Genomic DNA, 22366 nt, shown 5'->3' on the forward strand with positions numbered 1-22366 from the left:
TAGACTTACCCCAAGAGGCCTGAGGATAGTAGTGCAGGCTAGGAGAGTTAGCCGGTGGTGCAGGCCCAGGGAAGCAGAGAGAGGTGAGGGTGGGGTCAGGACCAGAAGCGGTGCTCCTGGAGCTCAAGAAAAGGGACTGAGTTGCTCTGTGTGAGAAGGATCAGGAAACAGCATTGGTTCCCCAGGTGTCTGGGGCCCCAAGACTAGGAATGGCACAGGGTCCAAACTAGAATATAGAACGGCGGGCGGGGAGGCAGGGGGGTGGGGGGCGAATGATTGTACTCTTAAGAAATGCATAGTAAGTTTTTAAAGTATTTATTGGAAATTCACAAGAAATTTTTCAGTGCAAATCACAGTACTGTCTTTCTCAGAATAATATTTAGTTGGCACCATAGTCAAGAGCTAACTAGTAGTTTTAGCACCACATTCTTAGGCATTCAATTTTCAACAATGGATGTTTATGTGGATAGCGCTTTTCTAGATGATTTTTAATCACTCTCCACCCTTATTTTAATGACCTTAAATATCAAAAATATGAGAACTTACTAAGGCAAGTACCAAGGGAATGGTATAAAAAAATGCTGCCAAAAATCCAAAAATGGAAAAAAATTGTTGAGCTTGAGCAATTATGCAGGAAGTAAGACCATAAAGATTATTCTGAAGGCTGAGGATGGTTATTTCATTTATAAAGGCAAAGAAGGAAGATGTTCTAGTAAAAAAAATAATGGGCAAAGGAAGGAGTAATCGGTCTTCTATCTACAACAGAAAACCATAGTAATGTATAGATCTGTTGGACGAAGTCTTGGGAATCTTGTTCTTACAATGGAAAACTATAACATTCTGATTTTATATGTAGTTAACAAGAACTTAGCATTGACTTCATTAAAGAAAGAAGCTAAGTTAAAAACTAGGATATATGAAATTCTATTTATTTGGGTATTATATTTGTAAATTTATAGTTGTATGTATAGAAGAAAACTCTAAGGTAAAACTCAGAGCTGTATTCCGTTCTTCTTGATAGGTTAATGGAGAAAAGAGAGGTTATTTTATATTGTGGTCTTCATGGTCACAGTAGGAAACAGAACATCTTCGTGTATGGCTGTGATGGTAGTAATAGATCAAAAGCAAAAGGACTATACTTACAGCAATGGATCCTTCCACTCATGCTGAGCAAAAATGGCCCAAGTAAAGTAAGTACCTTTAAGACTGTAATTTTTCCTTTAGTAAATGCTGCTCACATGAGAAAGAGGAGTGGGCATCTGACTTGGTAACCTGCTTTTTTACTTCTCTTGACATAATTATACAGTTGACCACAATAAAACTTTTTTTTACTAGTTATTACAAAACACTGGAAAGATTGCTACACATATTTTAAGCCAAAAATATAGGAAACTTTGGTCACAGTCAGAAGTTACATTGATTTTCTAGATAGAGATTGTCATGCCATATTTAATACTCCTAAGGATGCTCGAGCAGCAATCCATGCACAAAATAAATTAAAAGCCACTTTCCTGGAAACTCGAGGCACTGGTGATCACAAATAGAAGTATTGGCAGAAGACTTTGGTAGATAGATGGTTCAAACTTAACTTTGGGAAAAGAAAAGAGACATGTAGAAGTTGATCGCTAAGCTGGAAAGAGTGGACTGGAAGGACTCGGCAAGCAAACACATCAGACCTTCTGAATATTACTGAAAAAAATCATCGTTCACCCTTTTTGTTTCACTGGATACTTGGGTAATTCTTATGAAATCCATTTTATTATGGTAGTACACTTTGATGAATGTTTTTCTAAAGTCTACATTTTGGGGCCGGACAGATGGCTCAGCGGTTAAGAGCACTAGCTGCTCTTGCAGAAGAACTGGGTTCAAATCCCAGTTTGAACAACTGTCCATAACTCCAGTTCAGGGGGGATCCATCTCCCTCTTCTAACCTCCTCAGGCATTGCACAACACAGGTGCACTTACATACATGCAGGCAATATACTTACTTATAGATATAAAATAAAAATAATAAATAAAATATTTTAAAATCTACATTTCACTAAAAGAAATACATTTGTTCCTCAACATGTAAATAAGACTTTAAAAATATTTTTATTATATCAAAAATTTATTTTACAAAGGGAGAACTGGAGAGATGACTCAGTGGTTAAGAGCACTTGCTGTTCTTTCAGAGGACCCAGATTCAACTTCTAAAAATAGGGTACTACTGTCAAGTTTTTGGTGGGTAAGCAAGAGCTATGGCAACAGCCAGTATTGTTTGAGGGTCGATGGGATCTCCAGGGTCAACAATTCCAAAAGAGGAAGGCCACTGGGATTGGGAATCCTGGTATTGGGCTTTTTATTGGCTAGCCTATGATGTCGGTATGGGCATTATTTCTCCCCTACCCCCATTATAGAGTAATTCCACTTAGACTCTTTTTAGATTGTATCTCCATATTCAATTTTAAGAAACTTCACTTGGTTGTAGGTTTCCATGTGAATTTTTCAAAAGACCTTTAGTGTTATTCTTCCCCATACTCCTTCCTCTCCCTTCCCATCCCTCATCCAATTTTCCTATTCCATTATTCCACTTTCCCTTTTATAGCACTACATTCTATCTTCCCTCCCATGATGCTCTCACACACACACACACACACCATGACCCATTGCTAATTTTCTGACCTCTGTGGATTTTCCAATTGAAATACACATATCTGAAAATTCAAAGCTATCATCCACTTACAAGAGAGAACATTGGGTTTTTATCTTTCTGGGATGGGTTACCTTACTCGGGATGATTATTTCCAGTTATATCCATTTACCTGCGAATTTCATAATTTTGTTTTCCTTAACAACTGAAAATATTCCATTGTATAAATGTTCCATATTTTGATTATGCATTCATCACTTGATGGACATCTAGGTTGTTTGCATTTCCTAGCTATTGTAAATAGGGCAGCAATGAACATGGATGAACAGGTATCTCTACATTAGGATTTAGAGTATTTTTGGTTTATGTCCAAGAGTGGTATGGTTGGATCATTTGGTGAATCTATTTCTACATTTTTGAGGAATCTCCCCATTGATTACCATAGTGGCTGCATTAGTTTACATTCCCACCAGCAGTGAATAAGTGTTCTGCTTTCCCTACATCCTTGCCAGCATATTCTATGGTTAATATTCTTTTTTAAATTTTCTTGATAGAACTTTTGTGCATTTCATATATCTTCCTGTCTTTTTTTTTTTGAGACAGCAGGCCTGGAATTCACTATGGAGACCAGGTTGGCCTTGATCTCACAGAGATCCACCTGCCTCTGCCTCCTGAGTGCTGGGATTGAAGATGTGCACCACCATAGCAGACTTTGATACAATGCATCTTGATCTATACGAACCCACTATCTGTACCCCCTGCTAACCCCCTCATCTGATTTCATGTAGTCTGTTGTATATGTTAAGACCTATCAAATCAAGTTTGTTTCCCCAAATGTCCCTTGGTGTGAGTCCATCCACTGGAGCCTGGTCAACCTATCTAGCATCACTCCCTTAAAGAAGACCAAGTCTGGGACTGGAGAGTTGTCTCAATGGTCAAGAGCACTGGTTGCTCTTGCACAGGACCGGGTTCTATTCCAAGCACCCCATGGTGACTAACAACCATCAGTAACTCCAATTCCAGGGTATCTGATGCCCTCTTCTGACCTCCGTGTGCATTGCACAACACGAGTGCACTTACATGCGGGCAATACACTCATACACAAAATATAAAGATAATAAAATATTCTTTTAAAAAATAGGGTAATCTGTTCAACAAATATCAGCTGTTTGCAGCAGGTGATATGGAAAACATACACACACATTCATTATTCTGGATCAAAGAAAAAGAAGGGCTGAGAGGGATTAAGGCTATATGCCCACGTCACAAGTAGAACTCAGGCCTAGAAAACTTGCATATATTATAAACAAGCTAAATAAAATTAGCCTTTGGGTTTAAAGGTTAGGTAAAAGTCATTTTTCCAGTCATGTCCATATTGTAAAGTCATTCCTACAATAAATGTCATAAAAAAGCAAATACTTCTCTAGTCCCAGTCTGTTCTGCTCATAAACTGAAGAATTAGCACAGTCCCTATGCTTTGCCACTTAGCATGAGATTCCTTTACAAATTAGTTTCGTGGAATAAAGTTAAAAATGTAGCAAAGGGAAGAAATATACTGTTTAAAAATACATCACCACATTTTATTTTTAGCTACCACCTTTTAGCACCTAAGTATTAGGATATGTAATGACAAGGAACTGAGTGTGTTCCATAATCCATCATCATTCGCTCACTTCAAAAGGCCCCTCATTTGCCTTTCCATTAATTGTGTACCTTTTAGATCTTCCTAAATCAATACCTATGCTAAATTACTACTCAAATCAAGCCTGGTCTTACATCTGCATTCTCCCCGTTCCACTCTAAAAGCTTGCATACATTTCTGTCTAGTAAAGAAGACAACTCTACTTCATCCTGTAGTGATTAGTCACCAATAGATCCTCATAAGGTTGGGGTTTCTTACCCATTTCCCCGGTTCTATAGTGGATTTTTATTTCCTTTGAGTTCACAGGAGTCTGGTGCATGCTGTCACCACTGCTGTAAACTCTTATGAGCAAGTTTCCAGCTGCCTGGAAAACTGTTTCCTTGTCATCCACCACTCCTAGCTCTTACTGTCTTTCCTCCCCAAACCCTGTAATTATAGGCATCTATCCAGTGACACTCACTCTGCAGTCTCTTATTCTCTACATGTTGGCCAGATGTGGCTTTCTGTATTAATCATCATCTCTATCAACTTCCAAAAACTAAAACTACCCAAAATAGGTACAAAATTGAGTACCCCTTAGTAATAAGGGAATAAATACTACATGCAACATCTTGGGTAAATCTCAAAGGCATTATACTAGGTGAAAGAGCCAACCTCAAATGATTGCATACTCTATGATTCCATCTAAATGGAAATCTTGGAAATACAAAAGCATAGTGCCAGGGGTGGGAGGTGGCAGAAGAGGGTGACTCCATGGGGATAACAGGAGGGTTGTTGGTTTTTTAAAGGGGGAAATAGAATCTCTATATCTTATTATGGAGATGGTGGTGGTTATGCAAATCTCTACATGCATTCAGATTCATACAATTGATACAAATAAACTATGTTAAAAATAAATGCCCCCAATCTGTTGGTCTTTTTGAGTCAGGGTCTCCCTGTAGCCCCAGATGGCCTGGGACTTTCGAAGTAGACCAGGATGGCCTTGAGCTCATAGAGATCCACCTCCCTCTGCTGGGATTAAAGGCGTGTGCCACCACACCCAGCGGTAGACAATTGTTTTAGGAAACAAAATTAAGATAGTATTGCATTAACCTCTTTGCAGACAATTTTTCAGGTCATCTTTCAAATGGTCTTTGATATGAAAATTAAGAATTTTTGTCCTATTTCTGGAAATCTATAATACTAATTTTTATTCTTAAACATGAAGAATTTTAGAGCATACTAAACATATACCCTGTGTGTGCTGGCACACGCCTGTAATCCCAGCACTCAGGAGGTTGAAGCAGCATGATTGCCATGAGTATAAGGCCAGCCTGGGATACACACAAGACACTGTCACAAAAGAAGCAGCAGAAAGAAGTGTTCCTAAAAGTATAAGAGCCTGTATCAGTAGCACCAAAGATTAATAAACTGATTTTGGACACATGCTATATAAGGATAAAAATATTTTATTGATGGAATTAGAATCTATAGGTCTCAGAAATATACATATATCATCTTTAAAATGAGTTATTTCCCAGCTTAGGAGGCAGAGGCAGAAGGATCAAGAGTTCAAACTTGGGTCTGGAAAGACAGCTCAGCAGTTAAGAGCACTGGCAGTTAAGAGGACCCAGATGACCCACATGGCAGCTAAAAGCCATCCATAACTGCAGTGCAGGGGACCCATTACCCTCTTCTGACCTCTGCAGGCATTGTACACACATGGTGCACTTATATATACACAGGCAAAACAATCATACTATAAAATAAATATAAATAAAAATTTAAAGAGTTCAAACTCAATCTTGGACTACATAGTGAATTTGAGACGAGCCTGGGCTACATGAGACCCTGCCACAGCAAAATTAAATAGACATTAGAGAGATTTCCCCACCCTGTATGTGCACAGCCTCCTCCTGTTGTCAACATCCCAGAATGATGTATGTTTCAGTGGTGACTTTATACTAGCATTATCATTATCATCCACTATCCATAGTTCATTCGCTCTAGTCAGAAAGTAGCTGTACATTCTATGGGTTTGGACAAATTTGTGATGCCATGTGTTTTACATGTGTTCCACCATTATAGTAACACAGAGAACTTTCATGGTATAGGCTTATACTTCCATCTCTCTCCCCCTTAACCCTTGGCAACCACAAATCTATCTCCAGTTTTGCCTTTTCCAGAATGTCATTTGATTGGAAGTATACAGGATGTAGGCTTTTAAAATTGCTTTTTTTTTCTCCTAATAAGATGCATGTAAAAGCCCTCTATGCATTTTCATGGCATAATAGTGCATTTTTATCACGAATAATACAGCATCATCTGAATATACTATAGTTTATCTGCTCATCTACTGAAGGACATCTTAGTTGCTTCCAAGTTTCAGCAATTACAAAAAAAAAAAACTTCTATAAGCATCCATGTGTGAGTTCTTCTGTGATGTGTTGTAACTCCTTGGAATAGATAGCAAGCAGTATGATTGCTAATATAACAGTATAATTTATTGTACTGTTTACTGTGTGTGCCCTTTATAGCAATACTAGTATATTATTGTAAGTTTCACACAGAAATTTCCAAGAAGCACATTGCCCACAGCCATGTGCGAAGCACCCAAGTCATGCAAGACGGAGCTTTTCTATTCATTAAAGTATGTTTATGTTGGGTAAATATTTTCTCCAGCATTGGAGTAGGTTGCTTATGTTTAAATTTCATGTGGTAAGAATACTTTTTAAACGATCTACCTTCTTAACAAAATTTTAAGTTTACAATATATTATTGTTGATTATTGTATAGTATTTTTCTGTATAGCTCTAGAACTTACTCATTTTCTTTAACTGAACTTTTATGTGAATTAATTAGTAACTTCCATTTATCTTCTGCTCCTTTCATTATTCCTCTAATGCTGTGAATTTGAATATTTTAGATACTTAATAATATAAACAGAATCATGCAGTGTTGTGAATAGGGCTGTATAAAACATGGAGGTGCTAGTATCTCGTCAGCTCTAAATTTCAGTTCTTTTGGATCAATACCCAGGAGCACTATTGACAGATCATATAGTAGCACTGCTTTTTAGTTTTCTGAAGAAACTTGATGCTATTTTCAGTAGCAGCCACATCAGTTTAATTCTTTTGCATGTGGATGTGCAATTTCCCAGCACTACTTTTGAAAAGAGTGTCCTTTCCCCCATTGTGTACCCTTGACACTGTTGAATACGAGTTGACTGTTCCGAGGTTAACTTTGACTGTTAACTTGATTGGCGTGAGAGACACCTAGGAGGTTAGTAAAACACAGCTCAGAGTACAACTGAGAGGACAGTTCCAGAGATGATAAGATAAATCAGGCTATGACACAATCGATAGTTAGTCCATTGATTAATTCAAAATGTGGGATTACTAGGAGGTTGCAGAACTATAGAAGGGGGTGTGTTGGTTACTGGAAGCATGACTTAAAGGTATATCTTGGCCCTGGCCCCTTCTCATTACTACTCTTATAGCGAGTAAAAGGCAAAAGGGTATATACTTATATTAGGATCTGGATATGAGACTATAATGAAGTAGGCTGAAGGTGGCTCATGGTTCACCTTGAATGCCTCATTTGTGATATGGAAATTCCCAAAATTATATGAAAGGCTACCACATACAGTCAGAAAGTTGTGTCCCTTAATCTTGCCTTGACGTGTCAAATAAAAATGTAAACATGAACAATGATTTTAATGATATACTCTTGTCTTGAAAAGTTCAGTCTTGGTTTTATGACATGGACAGTAAGGAAGGCTATGTTGGTAATTCTGCTTCTAATTTCTTTATTAGAATACAATTTTCCATTTAATATATTCTAAAAATCAGATATATTGAATATTTTATCCTTTATGTCATTTTCCTGCTAGAAATCACTTTTAAAATTTATGTGTATGTGTCTGTGTGTGTATGTGGGTACCTTCAAAGGCTAGAAGGTGTTGGATCCCCTTGGGCTGGAATTAGAGACTGTTGTGAGCCACCCGACATGGGTGCTGGGGACCAAATTCAAGTTCTGTGGAAGAGCAGGAAGTACTTTTAACTGCTGAAACAACCCTCTGACACCTAGAAATCTTTTATCTTCTTAAGATATTTGTCAAATTAGATAGTAACTGTTAAAATTTAACAGTTTAATTCTGTATTTCTCATGGTTTAGGAATTACATTCACAAGTCCCATGGGTGGATGGTTACACAGTTTTCACTAAACTCTTTCAACGGCACGCACACAGTGTTTCTCCATTAACTCTTCTCAGTGTTGGCTCTTACTGTGTTCTCGTCACACATCCTCACCATTACTATTAGCATGGTGCTGCTTTCCTAAGCACCAGATCCAGCTTTTCTTCCACATGCTCCTGCAGACTGAGTTCCTCAAATATTTGGTAGGAATTTTCATGTTCCTTTCAAAAGAACAGATTGTGCTTAAGTAGTACTCCGAGTGCTGCTGCTTGTGGAAGAAGGAAGCTTTGTGTGCCAGGCGTTAATGCACTTTCCAAAAGGGAAGATACCAATGGAATAACTCTGCAGATGCCTAAAGACAAGCATATCAGTTCTAGGAAAGCAAACTAATTTCTCAATTCTCAGAGTCTCAAAAGTCTTTGAAAAGAAATACTAATTGAGCATGATGGTACACATCTATTAACTCAGAACTCAGGAACTGAAATAGGAGGATTGTGAGGTTCCAGGACAACCTAGGCTACATAGTGAGATTCTGTCTCAAAAACAAATATCTGTTCTATAGAGACAACATATGATAAAACATTATTTGTATAGTATTTTTAGTACCGAATTATAAAACTTTACTATTACTATACTTGACCTTACTTCTATCTATTATCCTGATTTAGCATTGCCATTAAAAGGAGGGGATTTTCAAATGCCCCATCAACAAATGAATACAGTACTTTATAATGTGCTATCACTATGGAGTATCATGCAGAAATAAGGAAAATATGTATATCATTATAGCCTATAACAATTTATACAATTTCATAAATGAAAAATCAAGGTACAGAAGCTTTATATAAGTAGAATGCTATCTTTTTATATTATTTCTCAATATTTTATTTTTATTTTATGTGTATGAGTGTTTTACCTGCATGTAAGTACGCTTTCTGCATGTAGTGCCTTGCAGAGGCAGAATAGGGAGCTGGATCCCCTAAAATTGGAGTTACAGATAGCTGTTAGATGCTGTGTGGGTGCTGGGAACTGAGCCTGCATCCTCTGCAAGAGAAACAAGTGCTCTTAACTTCTGAGCCAGCTCTCCAGCCCCATGTTATCTTTTATATATGGAACAAGGATATGAGAATACATAGTTATTCTTTAATATTTCCTAAATAAAACAAAGGATAAACTTAGAAACTAATGAAAATTAACATCATTTGTCATTAGGAAATTGCAAATTAGAACAATGAGATACCATGACGTACACTTTAGAATTTCATTGATGCCAATACCAAGTACAAGCAAAACTGTGGAAAAACAGGACTCTCTCCTTTGGTGGAATTGTGATGTATAACTCTTCCTGGAGAGATATGAGCATCTGCTCACCCCAGAGAGGCCATCAGCGACAGACCAATGGAACAATCCCACCTAAGTCTGGCTTGGCGGTCTCCTCCTCCGCATTGTTTACTTGAGTAGGGGCCTGATGATCAATTTTGTAACTCTCTGAGCTTCTTGAGTTTCATGAGCTTACTGAGTCTTAGAATCTTCCTCCTAGGAGAGAATGTTTCAGTTCAGAGAAAAGAGCTACACAGCACTCCACCCCTTCCTCTGTCTCTTACATTCTTTCTACTGTGATGTTTTCTGGGCTTTGAAGGGAGTCATATGTGTGTGATTATTTTCTTCCATTTACGGCTAAGCATCAGATCACTCTCCTACAGCAACAGTTACTTATTCTCAACAATTTAGCCAGTTGGGAGTCTCCACATAATCACTGCTCACTGCAAAAATGTTTCCCTCCATGACAGAGCAACAGTAATTTGTGTATATAAATACAACTGGTTAGAAGGCAATGGAGCAGCTGCATCATATTTGTTTAACAAATTATTTACACGGGTGTAGAATGTTCCCTAATTATCATAGTTTCCTGTCCTAGCCGTTATTAAGGTCCCCATCTTCATGCCGAATCGTATTTTCCCTTCCTCGATATTAAAGGTAGATGGGGAGAGGTCTTGTATCTTTCAGTTCCACCTCGCTCTCTCCTTATTTTCCACTTTTCCTGTCAAATCAGAGGCTGATATGGAAGATAACACTCCCCATATCTTTTCCTTGTACTGCCTCACAGGTGAGCAAGTTCTTTCTGGGCGGACAAGTCAGCCTTAGTTGCAAGCATTGCCACCCAGCAAAGGCCATGCACCTGATGCCTCAGCCTGTTCACAGTCCTATCCCATGCATGCTACTTTGGGAGACTGCAATATTTTCTCTAGGCCCTCAGCCAAATGGGGGAGGGGTGTTATCCCTGTACCTCCCTGTACTTGTGTGGCGAATCAAGGAGATATATTGCCCCATACCATGTAGAAGAAAATGCCCACTCTTGGATTGCTCTGCTCTCAGATGTCTCAGCCTTCATCGCATCTTATCACTCACATAACTGCCACTACAAGGAAGCACACCATCCCATACCACATGGAAAACACAGTCATATTGGCAATTCCTCTGTGGATGTTTCAGCTTCCGTTGCAGGGGGCATGAAGCCACTCCACCCCACCACATCTGTGGTTTTTAAGTTTTCACCCAAATGAATTGAAAATATGTTCACACAAAAATATGTACACAGGAAGCTGGAGAGAGATGGCTCTGTGGTTAAGAGCACTGGATGCTCTTGCAGAGGACCTGGTTTACCCACATAGCAGCTAACAACCATCAGTAACTCCAGTTCCAGGGAATCCAATGCCCTCCTCTGGCATGTTCTGACATTGCATGCATGAGTGCACTTATGCAGGCAAAACACTCACACACATAAAATAAAATTTAAGTTTTAAAAAGCATTTTAAAAATATGCACACAAATGTTTTTGTAGCTTAAATAATGACAAAACAGGACACAACCAGATGTCCTCCAGCAGATGAATGGATAAACAAACCAGTATATCCATACAATGGAGTATTATTTAACAATAAAAATAAATGAGCTGCCGAACCATGAAACAGTATAGCAGAACCTTAAGTTCATATTGTAACCATGTGCGGTGAATTCTCATCTTGATGAGTTCAAAGCCAAACCAAGCATAACCAAGAAATAAGAATGGAGTAAGAATTTTTGCCTGAGCAACTAAGGAGAGCTCAATACAATGCTCTCCTCAAAGGAAGTATAGGAATTTTACTTAGAGAGACTATACATATTCATACAAGAAAGCACCGTTAGGAGTGGGCATTTCCCTGAGCATGCTCAATTAAGGAGCGCATTCCTGGTCATGCTCAGTTTAAAGTCATACTTTATGAAAAGAAAGATGGTAGACCCTTTTTGAGGTATGCATGGCTCGGGGTCATGGAGCAGATTTGGAAAAGTTAAAATGGCAAGCAAAAACTCTTTCAGGCATGCTCAGTTTGCATTATAATGATAACAGATATGTTCAGTTTCTTGATAAAGATGGTAGACAGGAATGTCTCTGAGCATGCCCAGTTTTATTCAAAAAGTACTAGCAGAAATAAAGGAAATGACACCTCAGAGCCATATTAATATAGGAGTTGGTCTCTAAAGTTACCTTCCTGCTTCACTTAGTGACTAACAGTATTGATAATGAAAGAAGTAAGTCAGAAGAGGCTATGTATTTTATGATCCCAACTGCATGACCTGAGCTAAACTACAGAAAAGAGCGAAAAGCTCAATAGTTGACCAGAGTCTCCAGGAGAGGGGATGGTGGGTAGTCAAAGCACAGATTAATTTTGGGGCAATGAAACTACTGTTTTTGATACGAAGTAGTGAAAGATACATGTCTTTATCAATTTTGTGTCAAAACTTATAAACATGTGTGAAGTAAACTCTAGTAAATTATAAATTTACTACCAGTTGTGACAAATGTGCCATATGGCATAAGAAGTTAATAGCAGAGAAAATTATGCAGGACGCAACTGCAAACTATCTACTTTGTATTTCTGTAAACCTAAAACCTGTAACTACCCCTAAAAAGTAAAATATATTCATTAAAAATGATATAACTCAGAAATAGTTCCTTCCATGAGTTGCCCCTCAAAGTTTACCTACCATTAAATGATTATAAATAGGTTTACGTTTGACCTTTTTCCTGAAATTCTACACTTTGGATGGCCCTGAAATATATTTAAGCAAAATGAAAACGGTTGTGCGAAAATAGATTTTAAGAGCTAGCAATGGCCATGAGAGCTAGGAAACTCCCCATATCTGTCACTTGTTTGCTTAATAACAGAATATTGAGTCACACGGTGTATAAGGTACTATTTTTACCCTAATGGCATATCAATGAACCAGATAGAAAAAATAAGTCCTACTTTCATGGAGTTTACACTCTAGCAACATGTTCCAAAACTTTTGTATCTTCTAGATATTCATAAAATAAAAATACTAAGTTGTCTAGAACCACCAAATAACCTTTGTAAATACTATTCCTTTTAGAATTAGAATTGTAATTAGAATTGTACACTCAAAAAAATGATAAAGTAAAATCTACAGTTGAAAATGCACCCAAAACTCTGCAAGCTACAATTATTGTTTTCTTTTTTAGTAGCCGAGGTTCCGACAGTTCAGAGTCCAACAACCCTCAGACTTAACCTTCTCAAGTTAACCTCTCAGGTCTGATCGAAACGTGTCACTTTGGTATGGTTATGTTAAGTAGGTACACTGCTGCTTGTTACAATCCAGTGAAGGGTTTGTGCTTGTATCATTATCGTGTAGCAATAACTGTTTATTTTGATTATGTACATATCTTTAAATCAGAGAATTTTTATTCTAACACCCTCACTTTACAGTTGAGACTGATAAGATCCAGGGATCTGAAATTGCATCTCAAAAATCGCACCACGTGTTAGTGACAGAGGTGGTAAGCTAACACACCTGCCCTGATCACTAGCCCAGTGTTTGTTTGCTTAGCTGCACCATCATTCTACTCTACAATGGGCTCAAACTATCAGGCACTGCTTAGATGCTGGGGACAGAGCCGTGAAAAACTGAGAGCAAACATCTTTCCCTTTGTTGTCTCACATTCTGGTTGGGACAGTGACACAGTAGCAAGATAAGTAAAGTATATGTAATAGGTGATGATAAGTGCCTACAGAGGCAGTTAAAGCAAGACTGGGATAAGGAGTTTACTTGGAGACCTCACTTTGGATGGGCTTACCAAATAAAGAAGTGATATTTAAGGTTAAGTGAGGATAAGCTCCTTTTCACTGTGTGACAAACAGCTTCAAAACCTCAGTCATTTACAATGAACCTCTATTTTTCTCACTCATGGGGTCTGAAGATTGCCTCCGCTGGACTTTGGTAAGGGTCATATGGTGTTGGTCGCAGGCTTCAGATTTAGTTCAGTTCTATTTTGCATGTTTCTCATTTCCTTCAACCAGAAATTACCCAAGGTAAAATCCAATGGTAGAAATCCCAAATGTAAGAGGGCCAGTGACATAATATAAGTCTACTGACAGCTACATTTCTTCCAGGCAACCATATATCATTATTACAGCCGCATCATATACCATTGTATCTGATATTTTTCTGTTGCTGTGATAAAACACCACAACCGAAGCAACTTATAGAAGGAAGAGTTTGTTTGGTTTACGATTCCAGAGCGATAAGAGTTCGTCGTGGTGGGGAGGCATGGCAACAAGCAGCAGGCGTAACAATAATAGCCAAAAGCTAAAAGATCTCATCTTCAATCCCAAACACCAAGCAGAGGGAGCAAACTGGAAGTGAGACCAGCCTATGAACTGTCAAAAGTGACACACTTCCTCCAAGAAGGCTACACCTCCTAAAGATACTATAGCCTCCCAAACAGCACCACCACCTGGGAACAAAGTGTTCAAATACTTAAGCTTATGGGGCCATTTCTTATTCAAACCACCACAACCATCGTCACAGACATCATTAGCCACAGTAAGTCACATAACCAGGCTCAACATAAACAGAATGGAGAAGTATACTCCACCTATCATGGGAGGTTCCACAGCATTACATGGCAGACTAGGGATGCATAGTCTTACTCTAGAGGAGAAGCTATTTGGACACAACCCAGTATTCCACAGTTCACCTTCTGGGTCACAGTTATTCACTTCCTGCCCCAAACACCCAAAAAGTTTCATCCAGGTATGGTTTTTAGTTCTCATCGTGGCCCATTTCAGGCCTGGAGATATCTCTTGACCCAGAACCTATAAAGTAAGGCAAATATCTGCCCCTCTAATGCAAACCTACAATAATGGAAGAAAAAAGGGGAAACTGTAATGGACAGCCCGTTGAAACGGAAGAATGAGGAGCACAGAGCAGTCATGGAGCCAAAGTAATACTGAGTTTGCACATATGTGTGCTGGGGACTAAATCCAGAGCTTTGAACTTATTAGGCAAGAATTATGAAATTTTATTACCCAAATATGGAGTAATGCATACCTGATCCTGGGGGGTTGGTAGATGTTTCCAAAGCCCCAACTATTCTTTCATAACGTCTTGGGTTTCTTTTGTGCAGTAGGAGAAGGTAGTGCTGCACCTTGAAGGAAATGAGTCTCAAAATAGTTTTATATCTTGTTATAGTGATTAAATATGAATAAAATATTATCTTGCCTAGATAAAAGCCAAGAAGTATCTGAAAACAAAGGGGGAAAGGAATGCCACCCTAGCAAGCCGCCAAAATGACAAAAAGGTAAATCTCTATCTAAGACCTCCTTAAAAGTATGAATGCAGGAGAATGGCAAGTTATGTGTTCTAATTTTCCCCAGGAAAAGTTAGCGAAAATGTTGTTTATTATTTGTGGTTTACAACAACTTGAAAGATTCTTGACAAGTGAGAGGCAGATCTCATTAAGGTGCCATATTTAAATTTCATTTATTGTTTTTATTCTAAAAGTACTTGAGGAAGCTTACAGGATGCATTCATGTTTATAAAAACAAATTACAAACAAGGAACCTTAAATGAGGTTAAAGAAATGAAAATAAATGGCGCTGAGAGATTGATTTCTAAATGACAGCAAGGAGCTTAGCAAACCCACTCAGCAAAATTGGTGAATAGTATTTAACAAAGAAAGAACAGCCATTAAATGTCTAAGATTAATTATACAAAGAATTTTAAAAAAAAGAAAAAAAAACCTGTTCAAGGAAATCCTCAAATTCAGTGAATATAGCAAGTCTATGAATCCAAACTCCTTTTTCCACTCCCTACTCAGTTAGACAGAACACTACTGCAGACTAGTGCCACCAAGAGCATAGGGGACACCTCTCCCCACAGCTGCCTGAGATATCTTCTCAGGAGGAACAGGGCATCAGTACTTCTAATCCTGCCTCTGGCTACCTTTTCCTGAGCCTGCGTTCCAGGTGAGTGAAGAGAAAAAGGAAAAAGAATACTTCTACCCAAGCCCTAGTCTTTGGATGTAAGTTTCACCTTGCGTGCTACCCACTGAATACTTTGGCCATTATCATTCTTGCCTTAACTTATAAAGTGGTGGTTTGGGAGAGGCAAGTAGAGAAGACCCTAAGGCTACTGCCCTCCACCTACAGTGAGACTCCTAAAGCAGGGTACCAGACAGAAAGGCACCATTGTCTCCAAACTTAGGGATTGGAACTTTTGCCTTGAGAGATAACCAGGCCATAAAACAGCTTAATCTCTCCCCAAAGAATTGACTTCATTTACAGCAGAGGATGGAGAAGTTAAAGCTTAAAAGTATGAATTCAGGAGAACGGCAAGTTATGTATTCTAATTTTTAATTCTTAAAACCAGTCCAAGTATGGTAAAAAGCAGTTGGGCAGTAATTGGTAGATTGATTGCAGAAATACAGGCTAAAATGCTTCCTGACTACTTCTCAGAAGAGAGGCATGGAGACAGCTGGGAGGAGCCCCCCTGAATTCAGAGCCAGTCTCAAACACAACTTCAAGACCTGTCCATGCAAAGGAGACCCAAAAATTCACTGAAAAATAATGACCCAGTGCAGTGCTGAAGACACTAGAGCAATCAGCCTGAAATTAGTAGGAATTTAACAGCCACATGTGGTCAGGGAAAAACCACTATCATTCTAGGTTGAACATGATCCATATCCAAATCTGCATCCCTGAGGACCAGCACTGGAGGCTTCGAACTGAATAGCGGTGTGCTAGTTACTTTGCTGGTTGCTATGACAGAAATGCCTGGCAAAAGCAACTCAAGGAAGGAAGGATTTGTTTCGGTTCATAGTTTAGGGGAATCGTCTGTCGTGGTGGAGAAATTGTGGTGGCAGAAGCGTGAAGCACTTGGTCACATGGCATCTGCAGTCAGGAAGTAGAAGATGAATGCTGGTGCGCAGCTCTTTCCCTTGGATTTAGTCCACAACTGTAGCCCACGGAAATGGTACTACCCACATCCAGGGTGGGTCTTCCCTCCTCAGTTAACTTTTTCTGGAAACAGTCTTATAAACATACCCAGAGATACCTTTCCAGTCTAGACAAGTTGAAGGGGAAGATTAGCCATCACTAGGGGAAAAAGATTTCACTAAAATATTCCAGGCAGTCACTAAAAATATAAGCAAACAATTACAAGTAATAGAAGAGGTAGGAAGGGGGAGAAGACCAGTACCTGGAGTTCAATAGATTTCTTTTTTAAAATATTTTTGTAACTTTTATTTTATATGTAAAGTTCATTTGTGTCGTGGTTGTTAGCCACTGTGTCGGTGCTATGAACTGAACCCAGGTCCTCTGCAAGAGCAGCCAGTGCTCTTAACACTGAGCAATCTCTTCAGTCTCTAGATTTCTTTTTTTTTACAGATTTTATTTGTGGGGGCTAACAACCATCCATAACTCCACTTCCAGGGGATCTGACGCCCTCTTCTGACCTCCTCAGGCAGTGCACGACACAAGTGCACTTGCATACATGCAGGCAATACACTCACACAAAAAATAAAAATAGCAAAAATTTTTAAGATTTTATTTTTAATTATGATATTATGTGTATGTAGATATATGCATATGAATGCAGGTGTCTGTGGAGGCCAGAAGAGAACATAAGATCCTCTGGAGCTGGAGTTACTGGCATTTGTGAGCCACCCAATATGGGTTCTGGGAACCAAATTTGGGTCATCTGCAAGAGCAAAACACATGCTCTTAACTGCTGAGCTGTCTCTCCAGCTCCAATACAATTCTTTAGTTAAGAAATAAGCCTAGGAAAGAGGGAGTGGTAAGAGAGCTCCGCCACTAAAGGCATTTACTATGCAAGCTTGATGACCTAAGTTTGATCCCTGATATTCACATAAAGATGGATGGATAGAATTGACTTCACAAAGTTGTTCTCTGACCTCCACATGCATGTGTGGCATGGGCACCCATGCATGTACATCATTCACACATATTCAATAATAATAATAATATAATACATACATACATTTCTCTAAAAGAAAGAAAGAAGCCTGGAGCTGGAAATATAGCTTGGTAGTAGTGCACTTGCCTAACAGACAGAACCCCAGGTCTTATACCCAAAATACACATGCACACACACACACACACACACACACACAAACCCAATGAAGAAGCCTAATAAATAAAAATGAAGAACAAAGTGATATCCCTCGCCAGCATATCCAGATGATCAGTCCTTAGTATCTGTTACCTACAGAGAACTCGGAAGTTGGAGAAGACTGAGTACCTCACCCAAAAAATTAGATTTATAGTCCCACATTTAAAAATATGGACATTATCAGTTCAAGGCCAGCCTGGTCTACATAGTGAGTTCCAGGACAGCTGGGGCTACAGGGAGACCCTGTCTCAAAAAGACCAAAAAAAAAAATATGGACATATCAGAAGTTATTTTGAACCATTTCTGTATGATGGTAATGGTGACCAAGTATCATTTACTGAGTACTAAATACATTCTATCTACCAAACATGGACTGACTTAGCAGAATCTATTTTGAGAATACTTTTCTATATTCCTCACTTTGTTCTATTTTGAAATAATTATAGACACACAGAATTACCAAATACAAAAACATACAGGAGGACCTGTGCACCTTCATTTCTCCCCACCCAATGCTAGCAACTCACACAAATACATCCAACACCATGCAACTGACGGAAGTGAAGCCCACATATCTTGCTCAGGTGATGAGTATGAGGAGCTCATGTACACCTGTATGTTTTCATATACATGCAGTTCTATGCCATTTTATCACATGCTGAGATTAAGACACTCAGCACATTCAGGACACAAAGCTGTTTTGTTACAGCAAGGATCCCTCATGCCATCTCTCTAGAGCTGTCCTTGGTCCCTTCCCCCACAAATTGAAACCCTGGCAACCACCAATGTGTTCTATATTCTAAATTACATTGTTTCAGTTATTGTACATGAATAAGATCAAAGAATTATTTTCTGTTAATCTACTTTCACTGTTAAGTCATTTATAGACTCAGTAAACAAATGAGGGAAAAATTTTTTTTTAGTCTTTTTGATCCCCTAACTGGCTTGCAACTTACTATGTAGACCAGGCTGGCCTCAATCTCACAGAGATCACCTGCCTCTGCCTTAAGTCTTGGTATTAAAGGTGTGGGGCACACCTGACCTAAATGAGGAAATTTTTTTTGTAACGGGAGTAGTCTATGAAAGTAGGGGGCTGGAGAGACGGCTTAGTGGTTAAGAGCACCAGCTGCTCTTGCAAAGGACCCAGGTTGAGTTCCCAGCACCCACATGGTGGCTAACAGCCATCCATAACTCCAGTTCCAGGGGATCTGATGCCTTCTTCTGGCTTCCCCAGGCATTGCATGATACAGGTGCACTTACATACATGCAGGCAATACACTCATATACATAAAAAATAAAATTAATAAATAAAAATTTTAAAAAGGAAGTATTTAGGTCTCATAAACATTCCACATAGTTTTTCATTTATCTATATTTGATACAAAAATCTGATAAATTCCTTTGTAGTAAATGCTCATATATATTTAACTCTCGATTGCAGCTTTTTAAGTTGTTATAAAATAATTATATTCAGTTTTGAATATTTATAAATGGGAAATAATTATACCTTAGTCAAATGCTTTCACAAAGTTGCATAGCATTATAAATGTGTCCATAGCTAATAGGAGTTCTTGGTCATTGCCTGAAATTTCTTTCCTAATTATCTTTGACAAAGAGTGAACAATCTCATCTTTACTGTGGCAAATGTATGAAGACAACTAAAATCCATGCTCCTGAGGTTACTATTTCTTATTGTTTCTGTAAGACATCTTTATTTCATACTAAGACAGTATCAATCATTGATTTTGGAGAATTTCAGCAAAAAAAATTCTAAACTATTGTAAATAAAAATTGCAGTATATTTCTTAGATCTTTGGCTCAGCAATATTTTTCTCTGGGATGTGTCATAGCTTATTACAGTTTACAGCATAAATGCACTTAGGAGACAAGGTTTAAAAATTGCACTAATAATTCATGGAACTAAGTCTCCTTACAAATGATTTTTCTTCAGCTTGATTTTACTGTTTATCTTACCAAATTCTAGTTACATATTGCTACTTTTCTTTGTATATGTTTTTTGAGCATATTTCTTTCACACTTGCACATACCCCTTGCTTTTTGTCGTTATTTTTTAAAATTGTGTGTGTGTGTGTGTGTGTGTGTGTGTGTGTGTGTGTGTATACATGTGTGTGTGGATGCTCTCAAAGGCAAGATAGGGTGTCAGAGTCCCTAGATCTGCAGTTACAGGTGGTTGTGAGCTGCACAGAATGGGTGTTTCCAAAGCAACAAACATTTTTAACCATGAAGCCATCTTTCTAGCCCCATAGTCACGTTTTGGTTTTTACCTTTTTTGCCATTTTCAGAGAGTGCCATTTATATCTGCAGAGAAGTGGGTCTTGTGTTTTAACTCTATTTCATGTTTTTGTGTCTGTTCTGTTGCGTGTTATTTTTTATACCTTGTTTTGTTGATAGAAGGTTTACTATGTTGACCTGGCTGGTATCAGTCCTGGGATCAGAGAACCTCCTGCTACAGCCTCCTCAGCACCCAGGACCACAGGTGCACAGCACTATACCTGGCATTGCCTCTATTTCACGGTCTGCCGTCATTGAATTATATGCACTGCATACCGGCAATGATGCTTTTAGTTCCTCTTTCCTTCCTCAGACTATTTTAGTAAATTCTTCGTGATGTTATAGATAAAGAAACAAAAGCTTAGAAATGCCTAACGTTTTCAGTCACAGTGATTTGTAGACTGCTCATGGTTAGCGTTCAGAGTTCCAGTGCGGCTCTTTTAGTCCATCAGGTCGTATGGGCACATCCTTTCAAAACAGAAATAAAGATTATATGTTTATACTTTTCTTTGTTTTGGAATTCTCTGCAAAGGTCAAGAAAATATTTTTTACATTTGTATATAAGCACAGTTCTGAAATCTATTTGTAGATTTCCATATAATTGTATATATTTTCATCTACTTCACAGCCCCTATCTTTATCAACTTCTAAGTTAAATATGTGAGGTTATATGCATAACATTTTTGTATCTTTGTCAAGATGTGCAAGTTCTGCGTGAAAAGGAAAAAATTTTAAATTCTCTTTAGTAACAAATACCATTTTCCTTGTATTATTAATGCACGAGAGAAGTAGTGGTATAAAAGATGCCAGAGATTTGGATTTATGAGACATTTTGCCCATTTTAAACCTATAAAATTAGAAGCTCTATGTTGAAAATCCATCATACCGTAAATCGTATAAGGAATACACTCCAGTTTCAGGTTTATAATATAGCATGTTTTCTTTCTGATTCTGTTTCATTAGGTTTGTGGTAAAGAATGTTTACTGCAAAGACACGAAGAATCAAATCCTGTTGTAAAAGGTAAAGTTCTGCTTTGATCTTCTCATGATTAATTCACTTATTCAACATACTCGTTTTATGCCATAACACTGAGGTTGCCACTGGACTTGGTGCTAGAGATATTAAGAATTATATAAGGGCAGGCGGGAAGGCTCAGTGGGTAAAGGTATTTATGACACAAGCCTGGGAACCTGAGTTTGATACCTAGAACCAACTGGAAGGAGAGAACCAACACCACTAAGTTATCCTCTGACCTCCACATACACTCAGTGGCATGCACACTCCTCCCCTCCCCCATGCACACACATCACGTACACACACACAATCAAAATAAGTAAATATTTTTTAAAGTATGTGATACTGGGGTTGGGGATTTAGCTCAGCGCTAGAGCACTTGCCTAGCAAGCGCAAGGCCCTGGGTTCGGTCCTCAGCTCTGAAAAGGAGAAAAAAAGACAAAAAAAAAAAAAAAAAAGGACAAAAGTTGTATGATACTGGTTCTTTCTCTCAGGAGCTCATCTTTTTACAGGGGAAGAAAAACAAGTAAGCAAGCACTGTGTTTCAGGTACAATGCCAGTAATCTGAACAACATCCCCAATGAGCAGAGAAAGGAGTGGTCAATTACATGGAGCAGCAGAGGGCCACATATTTGAGGCACATCCCTGGGGTTCTGAAAGGTTGTCATTCAAAGAGAGTATAAGGATATATAATGTTTTTAAAACCATCTGTTCCTCATTTCATAACTTAATAGAGCATCACCCCAGGAGAGAAATTAAATTATACACATTCATTTGCTTCTGCTGCAAAGTGCTGTCTGATGTTTATCTTTTTTTTTTTTTTTCTGGTCTTTTTGAGACAGGGTCTCCCTGTAGCCCCAGCTGGCCTGAAACTCGCTATGTAGACCAGGCTGGGCTCGAACTCACAGAGATCCGCCTGCCTCTGCCTCCGGTGTGCTGGAATTAAAGGCATGTGCTGCCACGCCAGGCCTGATGTTTATCTTTTAAGTGACCTAGCATCGCTGATGTGTTTTTTAACATCTATCACCTTATTTTTAAAATCCCTTTAAGAAGATCATAAAAAACGTATAACAAATGTATATATATATATATATTTATATAAATATACTTTATAAAATGTGTATAATTTTTCAAAAAC

The 22366-nt window shown here is 38.4% G+C and overlaps 1 protein-coding gene across 1 annotated transcript in view; it reads left to right on the forward strand.

Annotated features, from left to right (window-relative positions):
* LOC115068523 (cytosolic carboxypeptidase 3-like) overlaps positions 1-22366 on the forward strand; it is a 75142-nt gene that overhangs the window by 13691 nt on the left and 39085 nt on the right. Inside the window, 4 exon segments of the mRNA XM_029558845.1 lie at positions 12973-13015; positions 13017-13055; positions 15028-15090; positions 21177-21234. Of these exon segments, the coding sequence (XP_029414705.1) occupies positions 12973-13015; positions 13017-13055; positions 15028-15090; positions 21177-21234 (203 nt within the window).

This window comes from Nannospalax galili, unplaced genomic scaffold, assembly GCF_000622305.1.
Source record: "Nannospalax galili isolate Female #2095 unplaced genomic scaffold, S.galili_v1.0 scaffold307, whole genome shotgun sequence".
Taxonomy (NCBI): Eukaryota; Metazoa; Chordata; class Mammalia; order Rodentia; family Spalacidae; genus Nannospalax; species Nannospalax galili.